The sequence below is a fragment of the Genypterus blacodes genome, unplaced genomic scaffold (assembly GCF_046128005.1).
Source record: "Genypterus blacodes isolate CSIRO-AG114 ecotype Tasmania unplaced genomic scaffold, CSIRO-AGI_Gbla_v1 ptg000002l_1, whole genome shotgun sequence".
Lineage (NCBI taxonomy): Eukaryota > Metazoa > Chordata > Actinopteri > Ophidiiformes > Ophidiidae > Genypterus > Genypterus blacodes.
The window spans coordinates 1,656,694-1,676,528 of NW_027466816.1; the positions used below are offsets into that span (position 1 = coordinate 1,656,694).

At 44.3% G+C, this 19,835-nt stretch overlaps 3 protein-coding genes across 4 annotated transcripts; all 3 read right to left on the reverse strand.

Moving 5' to 3' along the window:
* Positions 1-75: 75 nt before the first annotated feature.
* Positions 76-5,670, reverse strand: LOC143002792 (uncharacterized). Its single transcript, XM_076153177.1, has 7 exons — positions 5,586-5,670; positions 3,893-4,335; positions 3,238-3,750; positions 2,436-2,835; positions 2,081-2,185; positions 1,910-1,984; positions 76-1,734 (listed from the first exon to the last, which is right to left on the reverse strand). Exons 2-7 carry the CDS (start codon positions 4,301-4,303, stop codon positions 938-940), a joined length of 2,301 nt encoding a protein of 766 aa, XP_076009292.1. The 5' UTR covers positions 4,304-4,335; positions 5,586-5,670; the 3' UTR covers positions 76-937.
* Positions 5,671-8,690: 3,020 nt separating this feature from the next.
* On the reverse strand, positions 8,691-11,323 carry LOC143003257 (uncharacterized). Its single transcript, XM_076153862.1, has 7 exons — positions 11,129-11,323; positions 10,416-10,497; positions 10,246-10,329; positions 9,867-9,974; positions 9,746-9,782; positions 9,346-9,422; positions 8,691-9,208 (listed from the first exon to the last, which is right to left on the reverse strand). The coding sequence occupies exons 1-7, from the start codon at positions 11,321-11,323 to the stop codon at positions 9,189-9,191; spliced, it is 603 nt and encodes a 200-aa protein (XP_076009977.1). The 3' UTR covers positions 8,691-9,188.
* Positions 11,310-19,789, reverse strand: tfr2 (transferrin receptor 2). Of its 2 annotated transcripts, XM_076153656.1 has the most exons (16): positions 19,368-19,789; positions 19,083-19,269; positions 16,682-16,822; positions 16,485-16,593; positions 15,934-16,176; positions 15,721-15,860; positions 15,457-15,632; positions 15,251-15,370; positions 14,852-14,934; positions 14,662-14,725; positions 14,279-14,346; positions 14,105-14,175; positions 13,798-13,882; positions 13,401-13,625; positions 13,027-13,167; positions 11,310-12,561 (listed from the first exon to the last, which is right to left on the reverse strand). In XM_076153656.1, exons 1-16 carry the CDS (start codon positions 19,549-19,551, stop codon positions 12,316-12,318), a joined length of 2,283 nt encoding a protein of 760 aa, XP_076009771.1. In that variant the 5' UTR covers positions 19,552-19,789; the 3' UTR covers positions 11,310-12,315. The 2 variants fall into 2 exon arrangements, with proteins under 2 accessions (XP_076009771.1, XP_076009851.1); XM_076153736.1 differs by lacking the exons at positions 19,083-19,269; positions 19,368-19,789 and adding an exon at positions 16,919-17,238.
* Between the last annotated feature and the right edge of the window lie 46 nt (positions 19,790-19,835).

The window sequence follows — 19,835 nt, forward strand, 5'->3', positions numbered from 1 at the left end:
TTGTGTGTGTGTGTGTGTGCGTGCGCGCGCGCGAGTGTGTTTCAATGGCCTGAATGAAAACGAACCCAAGGAAGCTTCAACACTTAATCCCAATATTTTATTTAAAATGTACACAATGCCTACAATTTTTGTATTACTTCAAACAGTACTGCACCCATACAGTAGTTCGCAAATGCAGTCATTTCTGTGTAGGTCATCTAGGGATTGGAAGGTTTTTGGTTTGATTCCGTGCTCCTCCAAACGATCCTGATGAAGTGTTGTTGAGCAAGACACATAGCATAGACAGATACACAGCTTGTCCAGGTGAGGAGAGTGGGGTGGTTGTTTCTCTGTAAGTTGTATCATTGCGTAGATGTTTGTGGTTCCCTTAAAGGTTTGTAGGACGTTGAATGGACCCTTATGGATCCATGAACACGTGTTAACGCCTCTAAAAGCTCCTTGACGGATAACACGTAACTTTAAACTTAGTTAGCTATAAATATGTTCACATATAACCTTTGACCCTGAAACCTCTGTGTGTTTTCATGGATCTCTATCCTAAAGTAACTTCCAGGTTCTTTATTGTGCGACATCGCCCCATAACTTGAAAAGAACATTGTGGAGATATACATGCAGGGCGGCGAGAGATTTTACAAGGTGTAATGGTCATTGAAGCATTACACAGTTCTACTTGGAAATCCACCCGATATGTCATAACATTTGTCTTTGTGCTGTAGTAGAAAAAACCCTGGAAACCTGCAGGGGGCAGATGTGGATACGTTGTCAACATTAACCTGATAAAACAAACTCAGCAGCAATATTGAAAATGTGACAATAAAAAGTGTGACTTTTTAAAGACGTCTTATTCCACCACAGGAAATGTCTCCATGGACACAGAATGCTTAAATCTACCATGGGGCATCACAGAGGACATGTATCTAAAAGTAAAAGTGTCCCATCAGAAGAGGACATGTCCAGGATGTGGATCCGACGTTGGTCCTCCTGGGGGCTGTCTGCTGACTGTGTAGTTTTGGGACATGGATTCTTCTGTCCAAGCTGTCTGCCGAGACAGAAGCTGGTGCATGTGGAGCCCCAGTGCCCAGTGTGGGGCCGGGTATGGATAGATGGTGGGGTCTTGGTCCAGCAGAGTCTGTGCAGGAGCTCCATGTAGTTCATCAGGGACATAAGGTGTGAGTCTGGAAATGTCCCGGTCTAGAGCGGTCTGCAGTCCCTTGCTATGATGGTCAGTTGGGTAGACCTGTTTTTTATGGACCTCATCCCGGTGGTCTACCTGAGCTTGATAGTGCGGTTTCTTGTAATTTAGGTTGTGCTCCTGGTCCTGGTGGTCCAGTTGAGCCTGATGGTGCCGTTTCTTTTGGATATGGACATGGTCCTGGTCCTGGTGGTCCATCTGGGAATGGTACTGCTGTTTCTTCTGGTTCTGAATGTGATCCTGGTCCTCCATTTGGGCATTGTACTGCTGTCCTGGCTGCTTCTTCTGGCTCTGGTCTTGATGTCCCTGGATTTCTTGGAGGTCCATCTGCTTCTTTTGGCTTTGGATCTGGTTGTGGACCTGATTCTTAATGTCCTTCCAGTGTCGTCCTTTAAGGACAGGTTCCAGGTCCAGACATCGCTGACAGACCTCCTTTCCTGGTACTGACTGAAAGAGCACATGGACTCCTAGCTGTCTCCAGACCGCCTCTTTCTCTGCAGATGACCATGGCCGACGCCGGACTTTCCTGGTCATAACAGGAACTGAAAGACAGAAAAATGCAGGTCCAAATGAGTGAAACGTGCTCAAACTATGTGGCAGACCATGGGTGGTGTCCTGAACTGTAACAGATTTTTATTGGGACCATTAAACTGCTACTGTGCATCTGTGGGACCCAATGAGCGACAGAAGCCCACACGGAGGGCAACAAGATCCTACCTATGACTGGAGGCTGCAGTCTGGACTCTGGTGTTGCCATGCAACTTGCTGGTCTGCTGCTGCTCTTTGAAGGATCTGTGAAGACCAGTAAAGTCAGCGATGACTGGTGATGGCTCAGATTCCAGGATTACACCTCAGATTTCAGGGTCATAGGTCAGATTTGATACTCACCCTCAGGTCTCGGGTCGAGCTGCTCCAGATCTGGGAGTTTACGCTGCTTCTGGCCTCTTGGTTCAACCAGTCGTTTCTTCTGCCTTGCTCCAACCGCAGTAGCAGCTAAGATAAACAACAGGAAGGTGAGATCTGTCCGTCTCCATGGAGAGGAGAAAACCTCCCTCGTGAAGGAAGTATTAGTATTTCTAAGTTTTAACTATTTTAGTGTGAATGGATGTTTATGCTGATGTTGAGGTCACCTGAGATTTTGATAGCCAATGAGATGCCCAACTCATCAGCTTATTTAACATTCATCTAATTCACTAATTGATCAATTAATTGCAACAAGAGGCTACTGGTGTTGGAGTGTTACCTGAGCCAGTGTCAGGTGTTGGGAAGCACTGGGTTTTCCAGTCTTGATCCAGCAGGTGATAGAAGTCGGTGGTCTTAACAGCAGCCTCCCAGTCTCCCTCCTGCAGACTTTCTTCAATGGCAATCTCACAGACTGTCTTCAGTGTAGCCTTCACGGCCAGCGGGGGGTGGCGCCAGCGGTACCCGGATGCTTTCCTGGCGGCAGCCAGCGCAAGGCCGAGTCTGGCTGGAGCCAGGAGGTCCTGCAGATTCTGGACATCCAGGTCCAGTGACTTTGCAGCCAGGAGAAACCTGCCCAGCTCCCTGAGCTTCTGACTGACATAGTCATAACGTCTCTGACAGCCACCTTGGTTTCCCATGAGCTTATTACCATATTTACAGATTAACCAATCAGACTTCACCTGAGAAGAGCAAGGGAAGGAGACATTGCGTAAACATCTGTCTGCACCATCGGAATATGTAATCTCGATAATGAGGTCACACGTATGTGGTCAGGCTCTGTCACAAGTTCATTCAACCCTGGAGTTGTAGACGTCACCCTGACTCAGTTGGGACTCAGCACACACAGCACAAGCATAAACATAATGTGTTATCAAGAAAATGCATTCTGATCATCCACAGAGCAAAGGGAAAGATGGACTTAAATGATGCTGCATGATGGATGGCTAACTGTCTCCCTAAAACTAAGCTTAGCTCAGGTGCAGTCCAGTTTTATATAAATTTAATTGGTTTTAATGCTTTTCAAGATCCATGAATACACTGTGAAAAGGTGGAGACAGGAAGTCAGACAAACAGACAGGTACCTGGTGTGATATATAGTCTTGGTTCATGCGGTGCAGGACCTCACTACAGCTCTCAGATGCCCCACTGGAGATTGGGAGGAGTCGTGACGCTGCAGCCTGAACCCTGCAGCGTTTCCTGGGCTGGTCTGCCTCACGTTTGGAGTCCACATTCTGGTGCGACACGGGGTCAGAGGCTGCAGGCGGTTCGGTTCCACTCTCAGAAGTCAACGGCTGCTTGGTTGTGGGTGTGTCTTTTAAAAAGTCAGAATCTGGAACTGGAGAATTTGTGGAATCTGAGCTCTTGTCATCTGTGGGCTCACAGACTGTGTCCACTGTGGGGTCAGAGGTCATGTCCGTTAATGGTTCAGAGGTAGGATCAGAAGCCAGCTTCCTGCGGCAGGAGGCCTGGTGTTTCCAGAGATCAGCACGCAGGAAGAAGCCCAGGCAGAGCGGACAGGGCAGATAGTTCCTAGCATCAACTTCCTCCGAAGGCTGACGCCACGTTACGATCTCCCCGCTGCCCTGTCTGATCACCTGAGAGAGAGACAGGTTGAGAGAAAAAGACAAAGACAGGTCTGGTCAACTCAGAGAGAGACGGGAGGAGAGAGTGAGAGAGAGACAAGAAGAAAAGGAGACAGGAAGCGAGACAGAGAGAAGGATAGTCAGGCAGACAGACCTCTATATTGTGTAAGTAGTTTCCTCTGCAGCGAAGTTGTTCCAGCAGCAGGTGGCGCTGTTTGGATCCTGTCGGCAACGCGCTGGCTTTGGCCACCTCAGGCTTGTCTGTATGTTTCCTCAGCAGGTGTCGAGCGATCTTCACCTGTGGCCGCCGACAGAACACGCAGTAATGTTTCTTATCCCAACGCCGCTTTCCACCACCCCAGATCCGCTTCACTGTCACGCCTTCCTTCCTCTCCTCCTGGTCCCGCCTCTTTTCCTTCTGACCACGCCTCTTCTCCGCAGGGCCGAGTCTTTTCCAACTCTGGCCACGCCATACGGCAGCAGTGGCAATTCGGCGCTGGGGTCTGAGTCTGACAGGCTTAATAAGTCCTTCATTAGCAGACATTTGATTGGCTGAGTCCGCCATGGTGACATCAGCCTGTCCGTGGTAATGAGGGCCTTTCTGACGCAACACAACGGGAAGTGGACAGGTGTCATTTCATAGAGATCAAGTATCAAAATTAATGACAATAAAGAAACTAGAAACAACCCGCTTGACTTGTGCAATGCTACAATGAGTCATGTGAAAAACAACTTTTTACGGAAACCAAGGACGTTTTCAGCTGACAAATGTGGTCGTTCTCCACATCTCAAGAAAAATCACGCCGTTTTAGGGAACATAAGGGAACATTTTTCTGTAGGAAACGTCTTCTTGGATGATGTATTTACTGCAACAAAGTGTAAATCTCGGACTGCATTGGTCCTTGATTGTACAGAATTGTGACGCGCTGATCAATATATTCCTACGAGTCCTATTCCTATTCGAGTCATATATATACACACACAGTATATTCCTACGGCAATAACTACGAGTCCTCTCTCGGCTTCTCCTCTTCTAGTAGCTGGGGTGATAACTGTTGACAATATTCTGGCCTTGAAAAGTGAATATTTCTTCAATTCTTATCGCCTCTAAATCGGTGTAAAATGTAAACATGCCTGTGAGGTTTGAATGTCTGGGAGTTTAGGAGGGTGAATGTCTGTTTTACAGCCATGATTTTACTTCATTTGGTCCAAAAACCGATCAAAAAAAAGACCCACTCCATCAGAATGACGACTATGACTTTAACATAACCAGTTGCCAGTCAGGTGTCTGGCTGAATCGACAGGGAAACGTTTGAATGTTGTAAAATGATCTTATTAATTGGGGATGTATTGAATTGATCAAACATCTCCCCATAACAGAAGGTATCTTGTCTCTCATCGCCACTCTGTGCTGAGGAGGCACGTCATTGACTTTAAATTTTGATTTTAATTACTTCTTTTTATGCCGATTTTCACATAAGAAACAATTCAACAGAAGGAAATATTGGTCAAGAACAAAGGCGTTCAGCCGATATCACAACTGTTTCATTCTGTTTGTGGGCCAAATCACTGATAATAACGTGTGAACGGACAAACACAGAGTCCAGGCCGAGTGTTTGTCGAACACACAGCTGGAGTGAAGCTCCATCAGTCGAGGGTGTGTCCGATAATGGAATCGTTGCACGTATAACTATTTACGTTCAAGTTAGAAGATGGCGGATCACGATTGCCGTGAGCACTTAGCAACAGTGGCTAATGCAGGAGCTGACAGCGCTAAAGGCAAACAAGTATCATAAATAAGCATTCTGATGACAAAAATTACAAACTTGAAGACTAAAAAATTTAACCTGCTCTCAGCTCGGGCGCCTCTTCGCTGCTTCCTCCGTTGCTGCCTCTCAGACAAGCAGAGCGCCACTTGCTGCACTGGATGACTCTAACTTTACACAAACGTTTAATTCCGAAATTGTCCGTCAGAGGGCGCTGTTAATGGAAAATCCCTCAATACTAGACATTGACTTAAACTGTACCTGGTCTTTACCTGGACTGCACCCGAGTTTATGTGCTATTCATAATGGAAATGCTGGCGTTCTTCAAAGAAAGACAACAGAACAGATTTTTCAGTTGTTTAATTCAACAGTGAGACTTCAGGGGTCCATTTCCAAATCATTTAAACAAAACAGAAGATCATGAATAAAATGAAATCTGCAACAGCACTCAGAAGGCAGCACCACACCTGGACCCTGACCAAATATTTATATGAACTGAACCTGATCTGACCCTTTACTTCAACACAGACTAAACCTGGACTACCCGCACTGAGCCTGAAACCTGTACTACTACTACTACTACTACTACTACTACTTGCTGCAAATACTGTAAAATCATTCTTTGCACCACTGTATACCATTCTTTGCAATACCATTGCACTACTGTCTAAACTCTCTACTGCAAATACCCCTGTGTATCATATATTTAATCAATGTAACATAGTATTTTAAATTATCGCTTATACACATCTCGTTAGAGGCTATCTGCATTTCGTTGCTTGTACCTGTGACATGCAATGACAATAAAGTTGAATCTAATCTAATCTGATCTAATCTAAGAAAGTTCAACAGACCGCTGCCTTGTTTGTGTAGGCTGGCTTAACAAAATCAAAACTCTGCAATCATGGTTAATCGATATCGCAATACTCTTAATGAACACACTTAGTTAATGACGTCCTTCTTAATGCAGAGGCGTGCATGGTCTCATAAAAGGGAAAGTGTCTGCAAAGACCAGTATAGAGGAACAAGGTGGAATAGTCACGTGCAGATATACGTAATTCACGTCAGAAGAGCTTGTACTGTGTGTATTGCCTTATTTTTTGTATGATTCTATGTAAAGTATACTATGCCAAATGCACTTTGGATAAAGCTGAATTTGATTTGACTTCATACGCAATATACGAGTTATAGTGTCATTACTGTATCATGTATCAAGCATTATTGTCATCATTATTGTTTCAGTTGCAATCCCTGCAGTATGAAACACATGGCGGAGCAAGTAAGAAGCGTACATAAATACTGTCTGCCTTCTGCTGAGAATCTTGAAGCGTAGGTTAAGAAAATGCTTGGGGAAATCAAGGACTTTGCCGCAATCTAAATATCCTCACCCCGCCTTATATGGGGAGACCCCCTACAGATATGTCAAGCGGATGCTGCAGGAATGGTATCGCTGGTGATTGATTAAGAGTCAGTGCTTAAGGTTTCTGTCTGACTAAGTGCCAACAAATGCTGCTCTGGACCAGGATCATGGAACATAAGTTACTGCAGCGACAAAGCACAATCAGGAGTGAGGCAGCTTTGTAACATTGAATGTTCCGTTGTTAATCTTGCTTCGTAGTACAGGCCTCAGGACTAAACATGGACTCAACTCAACTCGACTTGTATTAGAACTGAATTTAACCTGGCCTGCCCAGACTGAACCTGGATGAACTCAACTCAACTCAACTCAACTCTAAACTTGTCGTCTAAAAAGATCTGAACGTGAATAAAATCTTAACTGAACCAAGACTGAACCCAGACTGAACATAGACTAAACTAAACTAAAGATGGATTAAACCTAGACCAAATTTGAGCTAAACCCCGACTGAAACTGAACTAAACCCACAATGAACCTGAATGAACCTGTACTTAATCTGAACAAAATTTAGATTGAACCTGGACTGAACCAGACTAAACCGGGACTGAACCTGAACTACACTTGTGTGTCTACACCTGCACTAAACCTAGACCACACCTTAACCTGGACAACATCTACACCTGGGATACACTTTATGTGAACAAGGACCACACCAGTTGTCTAAATTTAGAATGCAACTGAACTGAATGAACATGTACTCTCCCTGTACCTGAAATACAGCTCATCTTAACTCATCTCATCTATGCTTGAATTTACCCTTGACTATAACAGCATTTGGTCTCTTCCTGGACTGAAACTCGACTACACCTAGAGCCTGAGACATGAGTCCTATGCTGAACCTGAACTTGAACCCGGGCTGGCATGTGTAAAACTTGGCAGAAATGCTGCAAAGAATGGTCCAAAACTTGGACTTCAGAGACAAAGATTCTTAGTAAGGAGTCGGACATAGGAGCATTGTTTGTATAGGTTTAAGAGATTTTTTTACCGCTGACTGAGGCGACTATTAAGTGTCATCAAATCCTGAATACAATGACGTCAACCTAAATTGCCTATCCTCAACGACTGAATAGTTGGAATAGTCCAGTTTCTCTCCAACAGCGACGTTCATCCTGCTTGCCCTGTATTAAAAGCAGGGTACCACTAGATCAGTGTTTCTCAACCGCTGTGAGAGATCGTCGGGTGTGCCTTGGGAAATGATCTAAATTCACTTAATTAGTCCGCGAGCCGATCCGGCCTGCGATCTGGCAATTTTGAAGCACGCGCGCAATCGCAATCGCAGTTCAATCGCAAAAAAAGGTTGAAAACACTGCACTAGACGATAGCACGGTACAGCCAGCCTTCGAACCAAAAGACTCACCACCATTAGATCCGGATCAGTAGGATCTGCATCTGGATCTTCAATTGCTACACAACTTCAGAATAGTTGAGCCATACTTGATGATTGATTTCTATTTGAGTTACTACTATGGAGAGGTTTTCGAGGTCAAGAGGTCAGATTATGAACATCAAATGTAGGAAAAAAAGCAGGTTTTGGTTTTATAGATAGATAGTGACTTAAAGAGAAATGTTTTGCCTTGGTGAAGGTTTGTGGTGCTTTCTTCTTCCTCTTCTTCTTCTTCTTCTTCTTCCCCTTCTCCATCTTCGCCTTCTTCTTCTTCTTCTTCTTACGCTCCTTATCACTGCAGTTAGAGCACTGTTTCTTTAAGTGAGGAAAATGATTGCTTATTATATATTATTACATACTATGATATTATTATTATTATTATTATTATTATTATTATTATTATTACATAATATGATCACGCAGAGTTGATTTCGGCTGGCTGTCGTTTAAACGTGTGGTCCTACATTTTTATGCGCAAAGCAACAATTTTACGACTTCTTACTGATTTGGAGAACTTCTTTTAAAATTTAAGAGCTTAGTCCAACTTTTACCACGGATGGACATTTAGCCGCAACACCTCGGGTACGAGCAAAGTACTCTTAGAATTCTGACACATTCAAGACCAAATTTTCACTCTTGGCAGCTTTCTACACACCGGCCCAGGACTACACCTGCACTTGGACTGAGCATGTCCCAGGACTTTACCTGAACTAAACCTGGACTGCACCCTGAGCTACACTTAGACACTGGACTACATCTACACCAGGTGTGGCCAACAGACTGCCACAGGAAGCTTCTCTGCCTTCTTGAGGTCTGAAAAGCATTTTGATCAGACTTCAACGACATTCAGAGATTCTCAGTTGGGCTCAAGAGCTGCTGCAGATCATGGCTCACCCAATCCACCTGCAGAAACACAGAGAGGGAGAAGAATATTAGACCAGTTGTCAGGTGTGGCTTGTCTGATGGGAGGGGTTTGTTGTCAATGGAGAGGAGCTACTTATTATATGGTAGGAGTTTGTCAAGAGGGAGGGGCTTGTTACCTTTGTGAGGGGTGCAATTTTGGCAGGTGTACAGAATGAGACACAGACAGAACAGCAGACTCATGAGGATAGAAACTCTATAAACAAGCAAGAAAAACAGCGTTAAACACCCATGATCTCCATCACACACACATACACACGTGTATACACTCTACACACTGTACATACTCTTCTCAAACATGAATGGTGACAAGGACAAACAGATGCTCACAGTTTTATTTAGTATTTTTGATTAAAGGAGCTGTGTCTGAGATGAAGTTAACATGCAAGGAGCTGCTGTCAGCAGACAGCGCCACATTTTAGTTGCATTTCTTCTGCACAGTAAATTATTTTCCTTGTTGCAGGGTTTATTTATTGTAGTGTCTCAAATATTTGTTTTTTTCTATACAAAGATTCTTACATTGCTAGGAAGATGACCCATGGTTCACATGGAAAATCTGCACGGACGAAGAAGAAACAATTAACTGCAGAAAACATAGACAAAACCTCAAGGGCACCTCTTCCTTTAATATTGTCCTTACCTGGTAAACTTATAGGCATCTCTGTCATGTTCACACGCATCTCTGGCTTTTCCACACACACTGAGTCACTGGACCACGAACAGGACGTCTGCATCACCTGTCCCTCCCCTGTTGGACAGACAGGGGGACAATTTAATCAATAAATAAACCAACATATTAATCTTATAGACTGAGCAGCTTTCTTGTCGATAAGTGCAGTTTGACGGGCTTCTTATAACAAACTGCTGATGGACGTAATGTGCTGAAAACGTAGTGAAAGCATGAGAAGTAGAGCAAAACATAAAGGTGTAAAATGATAAAGCATGTTTGTTTTTAAGGAAAGAGAGCAGCTTTAATATCTCCACATATGTATAGTATATCTATACAGTATATACAGCACCTGAGCAGTCTTTGCATTGAGCACACTGAACTCCTGTCCTCCTCCCATCAGCCTCCAAACTGCAGTTTCTCGTCACATAGTACCCTACAGAATAAATTCACATTTAACCTATAGAAATATATTACATTTAATTAAACCAGTGTCCCACATTTCCATGTATTTGAAGCTACCTGCAGGGCAGAGCTGACAGTCAGGGTGCTGTGCACTGCAGGGGTCAAACATTAACTTCAACAAGAGACAGACAAAGACGATCTGAGGGGGGGGGGGAGACGGAGAGAGAGGGAGTCAAAGAGAGGGAGAATAAAATAGAGAAACAGAAAGACATCAGCATTTGATCAAATTCATACTTTTTGATCTAATTTTTCTGACCGTTTGTTTGCCAGCAGAGCATCTATGCAAGTTAAATGTGATCTGGCGTTACTTTGTTTCTTGATGCCACCATGTGATCATTTTTAAAGCGCTAAAGTGGCTCAAAACTCTTGGAACTGCAAGGTGTAAACTTAAATTCTGGTCTGACTATAATCCTGGACTAAGTCGAACCATGGAGTAACCCTGCTCTGTAAACATCTTTACACTAGGTACATTTGCACTCTTCCAAGGGTCAACAGCTGATTGGACCTGAGCCCTGTCCTAGCAACATAACTAAGTAAGTAATAAATAAGCAGTCTGAAGCTGTCAGCAGAAACTCTCTCACACACATTCACTCTGATCCTTTCAAACAAATGTGTAAAAATGTCAGAATGTGGAGACGGACTAAAATTCTATATGACATAAAGCTTCACTGTCCTCCCACGGTCCCGCAGGACCTTAAACGCACCGCTGCCTTGTGTATGTGGAGGCTTTCACGCTAATATCTTGAAACAAAAAGGATCAGAGTACTCACTTGCAGTTTGTCCATGTTGTCACAATGAGACTGATCCACTGGTTTGAGTCCAGAAGCAAAGCAGGCTCTTATTGGTTTGTTTGCCCCACCCCTAACAGGGGAGAGTCCTGTGGGTGAGTGAGTGGGTGGACAAACCACCTCACCATGACGCGAGGGATACCATGTAACCACAACAAACAAGGCTGTTGAAACCATTTTATAAGTCTGATTATCAATTCAAACAATCCAATCAATCAATTCATTAATTTGTATGTACAACACCTTTCATCAGTCAGTCATGAAAAGTGTTAACTGGTGTAAACAATCTCTGGTCTATAATAAACTCAACTAACTCAAATAAAACAAAACGTTATTCTTCACAAGATGATGCACGCTCATTGTGTGAAATTTCACTTTACTCTAACTTGAACTAATGTGTTGGCAGCGTGGTAAAGATTTTATCTATCATCTCCAGAACACCTCAGGCTTTTTGTGCGTTTTGGTCAAATTAGTTAATAATAGTTATTAATTAATAATCGTCAGACACTAATATTAAATCGTGTTTAGTGTGTTAGTGTTATTGACATTACAGGGTTAAAGTCTGCAGAGTGAGAGTGTAGTGGTAAAACACACCTTCCAGGTGCAACTATGATTGCGTCACACACTCACACACTTTTGTTTGCTTCTGTTCGTACAGAAAGTGATACAGAGACACACCTTTTTGGAGCATTGTCCTCATGTTGTGGGTCTGTAAAGCCCTTTGAGACATTGTATGTGATATTGGGCTATACAAATAAACTTGACTTGACTTGACTTTTTTGTTAACTTCTTAAGAAACATCTCAGCTTCAAAGCCGCTACGCTAATCAACCTGCTGCTCTCAGCTAGCAACTACAGAGCAAACAAACTTTCAACATAAATCTCTAGATCCTCAAATGGTGATGATGATCAAATGGACTTTGAGTAAAAAAAAACAAAAAAAACAAACAAACACCCAAGTTCAAATCAGTAAACCTAAAAGTTACTGACCTGTAGACGACCCGATCACATATATAAGTCTGGATCTGGACAATAGGTCTTACTGATCACTGGTCTAACTGGTTGGAGTCGTATGTTGCTGGTCTGCTTATTAAGATGATGGCTCTGAAGTATATTAATGTAAATACAGTACATGTGTACCTATTTACTATACATATATTTCTGTGAAGATTAGCGTATATGTGTGTATATGTTCCAGACATCTCCATTCAGTGCGTTGGCAGCACCCTGCAGCGTCCACGTAAACAGGGCGAGCTGACGTCTGAAGCAGCTCTCATCAAACCGTCCAGGGTCAGAGGTCAGCAGGGCGAGGTGCTCAGTGAGTGCCATCAATGTGTGGTTGCCACGCCCATGAATTACATGACGGAACGGCGTCTCCACCACAGACACATACTGAGACAAGAAGTAGTACTCAACCTTTTGGACAGACAAAGACAGAAATCCTTGTTGAAGAAGAATACCTCTGGTAATGAGAGTATTAGTGCAAAAGCAGAATTATATTTATGTATATCGTTAGTATTAGTAGTACATTAGGAGTGATAACTGCATATTAAAACCTGCATGAGATTAACTGTCAGCATGATGGGAGTGCTTTTATTAGTAGTAGTATTAGCTGTTGTAGAGTATTATTATCATTACCTAGTAGTACTGTTGGTAGTAGCGTATTATTAGTAGTTTGAGTGGGAGTCTTATTGGTGTTATTACTGATTGTTAGGTTATTATTGTCATCAGTATTATTAGTTTGTCATGTTAGCAGTAATGCTGATATTATTATATTCTTACTATTAACAGTAGTGGTTGTAGTAGTGTTAGTAGTGATGCTAGTGGTATTTTTAGTAGTATTATGAGTACTGTTAGTAGTAGTGAATGCAGTACTTGTACCCTCATGATGTGTGTGTTGTAGAAAGCGGCGGCGGTCGGGTCATGCAGGTCGCTGTTTACGATCGCCCTCTGCAGCGTCTCTGCTGCTCGACTGTAATCTCCTCTGGCACTGAACACCCACTGAGGAGACAGACCTCTGGACTGTGAGGCAGATAATAAGAGAGAGACAGAGACAGAGAGGAAAAGAAAAGAAAGAAAGAGAGAGAAAGAGAGCGAGATTGGCATCGAAACAGAGAGAGAAAAAGGCAGAGGGAGACAGAGGCAGAGATAGAGAGAGAGACAGGCAAAGAGAGAGAGGAAAAAAAATATTTTTATAATAGAGCCAAGGTCATGTTTGTTCAATTAAATCTCTGCATGTGTGTGTGTGTGTGCACCTGCAGCTCTACAGAGTGTTTATTGAGTTGAACGCTGAACTGCAGCACTGTCTGGGCGTAGGAAGTGATGCGTAGCGGCAGGATGTGGTCGTGAGCCAATCGCAGCACCATCTCGCCCACCAGCTCCCCTAAGCGCTGCCCTGTGACCCCAAGGCGACCCCCCAGCACTTCCTGGAGGCGAGAAGCATTGTCCAAAGGCGTGTTGATAAATGGATATGGTCGTTCCTGAGCAGAAAAGACAGGCAAGTCCCAAATGATGTAACATGTCTCATAATACACAAGGTGACATAAGATGATGTTGTATGGTATCGGTGTGCTATCAGTGGTGATGTCATGATGAGTGCTAGCAGTGTCAATACATCACATTATGTGATTATGTGACGTAGGTGAACGTTACCTCAGTGAATCTGAGTTCCATGGCTGAAACGCCGGCAAATGCGGTGAAACTGTACGCTCCACTGTTCAGATACAAGGGCTTTACGCTGAGGAGAGGAGAGGATATATCAGTGTGTGTGCCAGTCAGAAAATTTACATGCACACACAGTATTTGTCCTTACAATTAAATGCAATTAATTTATCCTTGTACATGGAATCAATGGGATTTTGCCATTCCGGAACTCTGCACATTGAGGAGACTGCATGTAAACGTATTGAGTGAGTCTGTGTGTCAATATGTAGATCAGGGCACAATATGTGTGTCTCACATCCTCCAGCTGCCACCCTCTCTCTCTGCTTGGCTATGGATGGTCTGACCTAGATGTTTGGGATGTTCTACCTAACATACAGACACAGACACACACACACACACACACACACACACACATATATAAACTTAAGGTAAATGACAATAAAACAGTGAAAATGCACACAGTCGTCACCTGTTTGATGGCTGCATCCAGCAGATCAACAAGAAGAGGACTGGTGTACGCTGACAGGACATCATCGCCTGTAAGAATAAAGGCTTCTTTAAATGGCTGTGTGTTTTGATTAAGTCAGTAGTTCCCAAAGTGGGGGGGCGCGTAGGTATTGTAACGACAAGAGAGAAAATTTGTTGAAAGCACAAATGTTACACAGTATTACACTGTTAGACTTTTAATTCCACTGTGAAGGGGATTTGTCACTATTATTTATTTTGTTTTGTTAGATAATAAGTTTCTTTGTCTTATCTACAAAAGGGAGGCCCTGCAGAAAAGGTTTGGGAACCACTGGATTAAGTGAATAAATACAGAAGGTCTTTGATTGGCAGAGACTTGTCTGTTACCCATTATAGCTTGATCCAGACTAAAGTAGGCCACAGCCTTCAGGTGGAGCATAGACAGGTAACCCTGGCAACAACACAGTCAGATGTCATTGGGCAAGTTCAGTCTTTTGTTATTAGCATTGATGTTTGTATGTTATATCTTATATTGTTATGTAATCAATATTTCGTGTTTTTCTGTCATGTGACCAACTTCAAGCCATTCAGTCGCTCCGACATTCCCAAAGTCTCCAGCGTCCCAACTGACGAAGAGCAAACTCCTTCTGGGACTGAAACCTGCACAAACAAATAGTAATAATAATTTCTGAGCCCCTCACAAACTGTCCGGCAACCAACTGAGCAATCAAGTAACAATTGTTCCATTAGGTGTAGCGTCTATTGTGCAACTTACTGGAAGAGCTAAGAATTCATTAGTAACACTCATGCAACTTATTACCACAAACCTAAGATTAACCTGGCAAACACTCCAGGAATCACGTGATAATTATCTAGCAACCCATTAGCAAAGGTATAAATCACTACTAACTACAAAACCACCAACTTTTGCCCAATATCTATCATTTTATTTGAGCCTTTTGTCGTGGATTCAGACCTTTCTGCACCATGGCAGAGAAGGTGCGAGCCAGCTCCAGGAGGATTGCAGTTCCCACTCCAGACTTCACAGCTCCAGGACCCATAGAGTCCCTTTGAGCTCCCAGGATAATGTACTGATCTGAAATATTACCAAATGAAAGTACTCATTAAATATAGTAAAACCAATAGAGCCTCTCTTTCTCATTGTGTCCATTCATTGCCTACCTGGCTCGACCCGACCCTCCAGGGAGGAAAAGATGTTGTTGAGCAGAACAGGAGTCATGGTGTTGTGGACAGACATCTTGACTCTGCGCCCAGAAGTGAACTCTGGTCCAACCGTACAGCGCACGTACGGCAACCGAATCCGCCATGATGTAGGACAGGACGGACCAGACAACAGGCTGAGAGGGAGAGATAGACATGCAGGCAGACAGACAGGTAAGATGACTATGTAACACCAAACCAATCAGTTTGAGAGACGATGCTTACCTGAGCAGCTTGGCAGCCACAGTGGCACTGATTGGCTGTGCTGGGATGAGTGGCAAGCCAGAGGACCGAATGGGCGGGAATTGTGTGTGATTGAAGGAAGGAAAGCCAGGGGTGAAAGGGTCACCTGACCCAAGATGCACCTGTTATTTGTAAACATATGCTTAGTGATTGGTCAGTGCTGAGGAACCAATTGTATGCGTGTGATTGTCTCACATGTTCAGACACAGCAGTGTGTGTGTTCAGTCCAAGGCGTCTCGGGTCCTGTGGCAGATCAGCTGGGTCAGGGTAGATCAAAGCTCCACCTGCACCGTTCCTCTCAGCCAACCAGACCTTCTCTGCAAAACTGACTCCGCCTCCAACACGCATTACGACCACGCAGCCAGCGAGAGACACACCCACACTCTTCAACCAATTGAAGTCCTCATGACGGCCGTAATTTGCATAAACCATATTGCCCTGTGCAAAGAGAGCGAGATAGAGGGAAAGAGAGAGATGGAGAGGGACCGTAAGGACGATTAGGATGACATAGGGCCTAAGGACTTCCACAAGGACATAAATAATACAATGAGGAGATAAGGACCCCATGAGACTTCGCAAAGTGATGGATTATCAGAGCGTGAGACAAATCAGGACACCTAAGGAATACAATTGGGACCTAAAGACACTGCCAAGACCTAAGCGGTACAAACAATCAAAGACATGATGGATATGATTAGGATGTAGGAACTCTTGAATACCATGAGGACGATCTATTAATCTCTCACCATGGTGCTGCCTGTTGCGCTGTACGGACAGTAGTCAGATGGGTTGAGGGGGATCTGTTCTGAGATCAGACCTGTTGAGTCCACCAGCCACAGAGAGCTCCTCTGAGCCCTGTACACAATAATCAAGGCTATGTTGTGTTCATGTGTCCTACGTCCTGTGTTCTGTCCAAAATACAAGTAAATGTTCGCAGTCCAACCTGTCAGGAAACTGCAGCGTGGCATACAGAGACTCAGTCCAGGTGTGATCCATGTGCAGCAGCTTGAAGCGATGGAGGATCTCTGAGGCCAGAGACGTCCCTTCAGCTGAACCTGGAGGATGACTCGCCCTGCTGACTCGACTGAGGAAACAAATGTTAAATGCATGTTAAAACTTTGATTCTACTCAGATTCAGTTTTTTTCAAATGTCACGTAAACAATAGAACATTGGACTTACTGTATACAAATACCAAGGATGCATACAGTGCCACTGCCCTTCCCCCCCTTGGCAGATTGGACCACAACCTTGTCATGCTGACTCCAAAGTATGTCCCCCTTGTTCAATGGCTGCCTGTCTCCACAAAGGCTGTGAGGAAGTGGAATGAGGCACTGCAGGACTGCTTCGAGTTGACTTACTGGGATTTGTTGTGTGTGCCACATGGGGAGGACATCAACAGCATGACTGATTGCATCACAGAATACATCAATTTCTGTGTGAACACCACCCTGCCGACCCGGACTGGCCGCTCATTTCCCGACAACAAGCCCTGGACCAGTGACCTGAAAGAGCTTCTTAACAAGAAGAAGAGAGCCTTCAGGTGTGGAGACAGGGATGAAATGACGAGTGTACAGCATGAGTTGAGGGGACAGGCTGAGGGTGTTCAAGGACTCCTACAGGAGGAAGCTGGCAGCCAAACTCCAGCAGAACAACACCAGGGATGTGTGGGGAACGAAGCAAATCACTGGCTTCAAGGTGAGGGAAAGACAACAAGGAGGCAGCATGGAGAGGGCAAATGAGCTTAACTGTTTCTTCAACAGGTTGACTTCAAAGCCATCTGCTGCCCCATCCACCTCACACCCAGGCCTCCACACACCGCCACTGCTCCCAATGCTCATGACCTCCCCCCCTCAAATCCCCCTGGTGAGCGCCTTTGACTCAAACCACTCACCTTTGAAACGACCGTGACTACTGGCCAGGTAAGGAGACAGCGAGAGAGACTCCACCAAGGCAAGGCTGCAGGCCCTGATGGTATCAGCCCCAGGGTTCTGAGGACATGTGCAGGCAGCTGTCTGCTATCCTGTGCTACCTCTTCAACCTGAGCCTGACCCTGGAGAAAATACCGGTGCTGTGGAAGACGTCCTGCCTGGTTACTGTTCCAAAGAAGTCTACTCCATCTGGCCGAAATGACTATCAACCAGTTGCCCTCACATCTCACGTGATGAAGGTGCTGGGGAGGCTGGTCTTGGCCCGCCTTAGGCTGCTGGTGAAACCATCACTGGACCCTCTGCAGTTCACATATCCACCTCACGTGGGAGTAGACGACGCCATCATCTACCTGTTGTAGCGAGCCCACTTGTATCTGGATGGAACCGGTTGCACTGTGAGAGCCACATTCTTTGACTTCTCCACTGTATTCAACACCATCCAGCCATCACTACTGAGGGAGAAGCTGCAAGCAATGAAGGTAGACACGGCCACCATCTCCTGGATGACTGACTATCTGACTGACAGACCACAGTTTGTTCGACTGAGTAATGTTCTGTCCGTAATGGTGGTTAGTAACACTGAAGCTCCACACGGGACCGTGCTGTCTTCCTTCCTCTTCCACACAGACTTTCAGTACATCATGGATAACCCTGATCATCCTCTTCATCACCTACTGGACAGACAGCGGAGCTCCTTCTTTAAGAGACTGATCCAGCTTCACTGTCACAAGAGATAGCCTGCTGCTATGTCCCTTTACAACTCCTCACCACTGATATAGAACACTCTGCCCCATAGTCATACAGAAACTTTGTTTAGGTCACATCCAGTCTTTCTGCCCTTTAATCAATATTTTGCATTTTTACTACTTTATTTTATTTATTATGACTGTGTTTTTATTTACTACTGTGTGTGTTATGTTTTCATTTGTTTATTCTAGCGTGTTTTACTGTTATGCTGCTGTGACGGAACAATTTCCCTGTTTGGGCTCAATAAAGTCTATCTATCTATCTATCTATGTATCTATCTATCTATCTATCTATCTATCTATCTATCTAAACTCCAGAATGAAATTGCCATAAATCTAAATATACTCACTCCGAGTAACAGACGTAGATCATGCAACTGATTCATTGAGGCGTGTAAACGTTATAATGAGAGTAAGACAGCTCCATGTGCATCTTATAATCTGGCGATCTCTCACATGCTCTGAATGTACTTGTCATGAATATTCAGAGAATGATGCAAACCTAGGTGTTGGAGTATCATGTGTATGTAAAATGAGGTATATAACCAACATAAACAATGCAAAGAAATACATCTGTGTTCACCCATTATAAACAAATAGTAATCATTGTAAAGAAATGAAGGTAATGGAGTTAACATTCTGTAAACAAACGTGCAAAAGTGCATCTACCTTACAGTGTTGAATATGTCTTCGTCCCGCAGCAGCTTCCTCATCATCATTCTTAGCTCTCCCAGGTAAAGACCTGTTCCTCCATCTGCATGTTTAGCTCCACCCACCACAGACCCCCCTTCTTCACCTTCATCCTCATGGGGGCAGTAGCCCTGCCCACGAAAAACCAAATAACCTAAAAGGAAGGCTGGTAGACAAACACAGGCCACGCCAACATCAGTCACATGAACACTCACAACAATTGTGTATGCTTGAGTGTGTGTTTGTGCAAGTAAGCCTGCATACCTGTGGTAAAGACAACGACTCCGCACAAAGACAGATACACTGCAAGTCTCAAATAACCTTGGCGATACCGCTGCACCAGTGCTGTGGTGTCACTGTTAGGCTCCAACTCTGCGTCACGATCGCCATCTGATTGGACCAATCTCATCTCCACTCTCTGGTCTTCACCACTTTCTTCCTGCACCATGCCCACCGCAAAGTGGCGAGACACAGACTAAGGCTCGAGATGAAGAAAGTACTCAAATTACTTTTGAGTCAGAAATCTGTACTGTTCTGTCACTTTCTATTGTGCTTCAGGAGCAATCGATTTGTCAGTAATATCATTGATAATATGAATACTCATCAGAGAAGTGACTGTGTGTCTGCCTGTCGCTGTTTCAGCTGTCTCACTCCCGTCCTTATTGAGTCCATAATGTCGAAACTGTGTGGAGGACGAGTTACGCAGAGGTAAGTCTGCCTGTGATTGGTGCT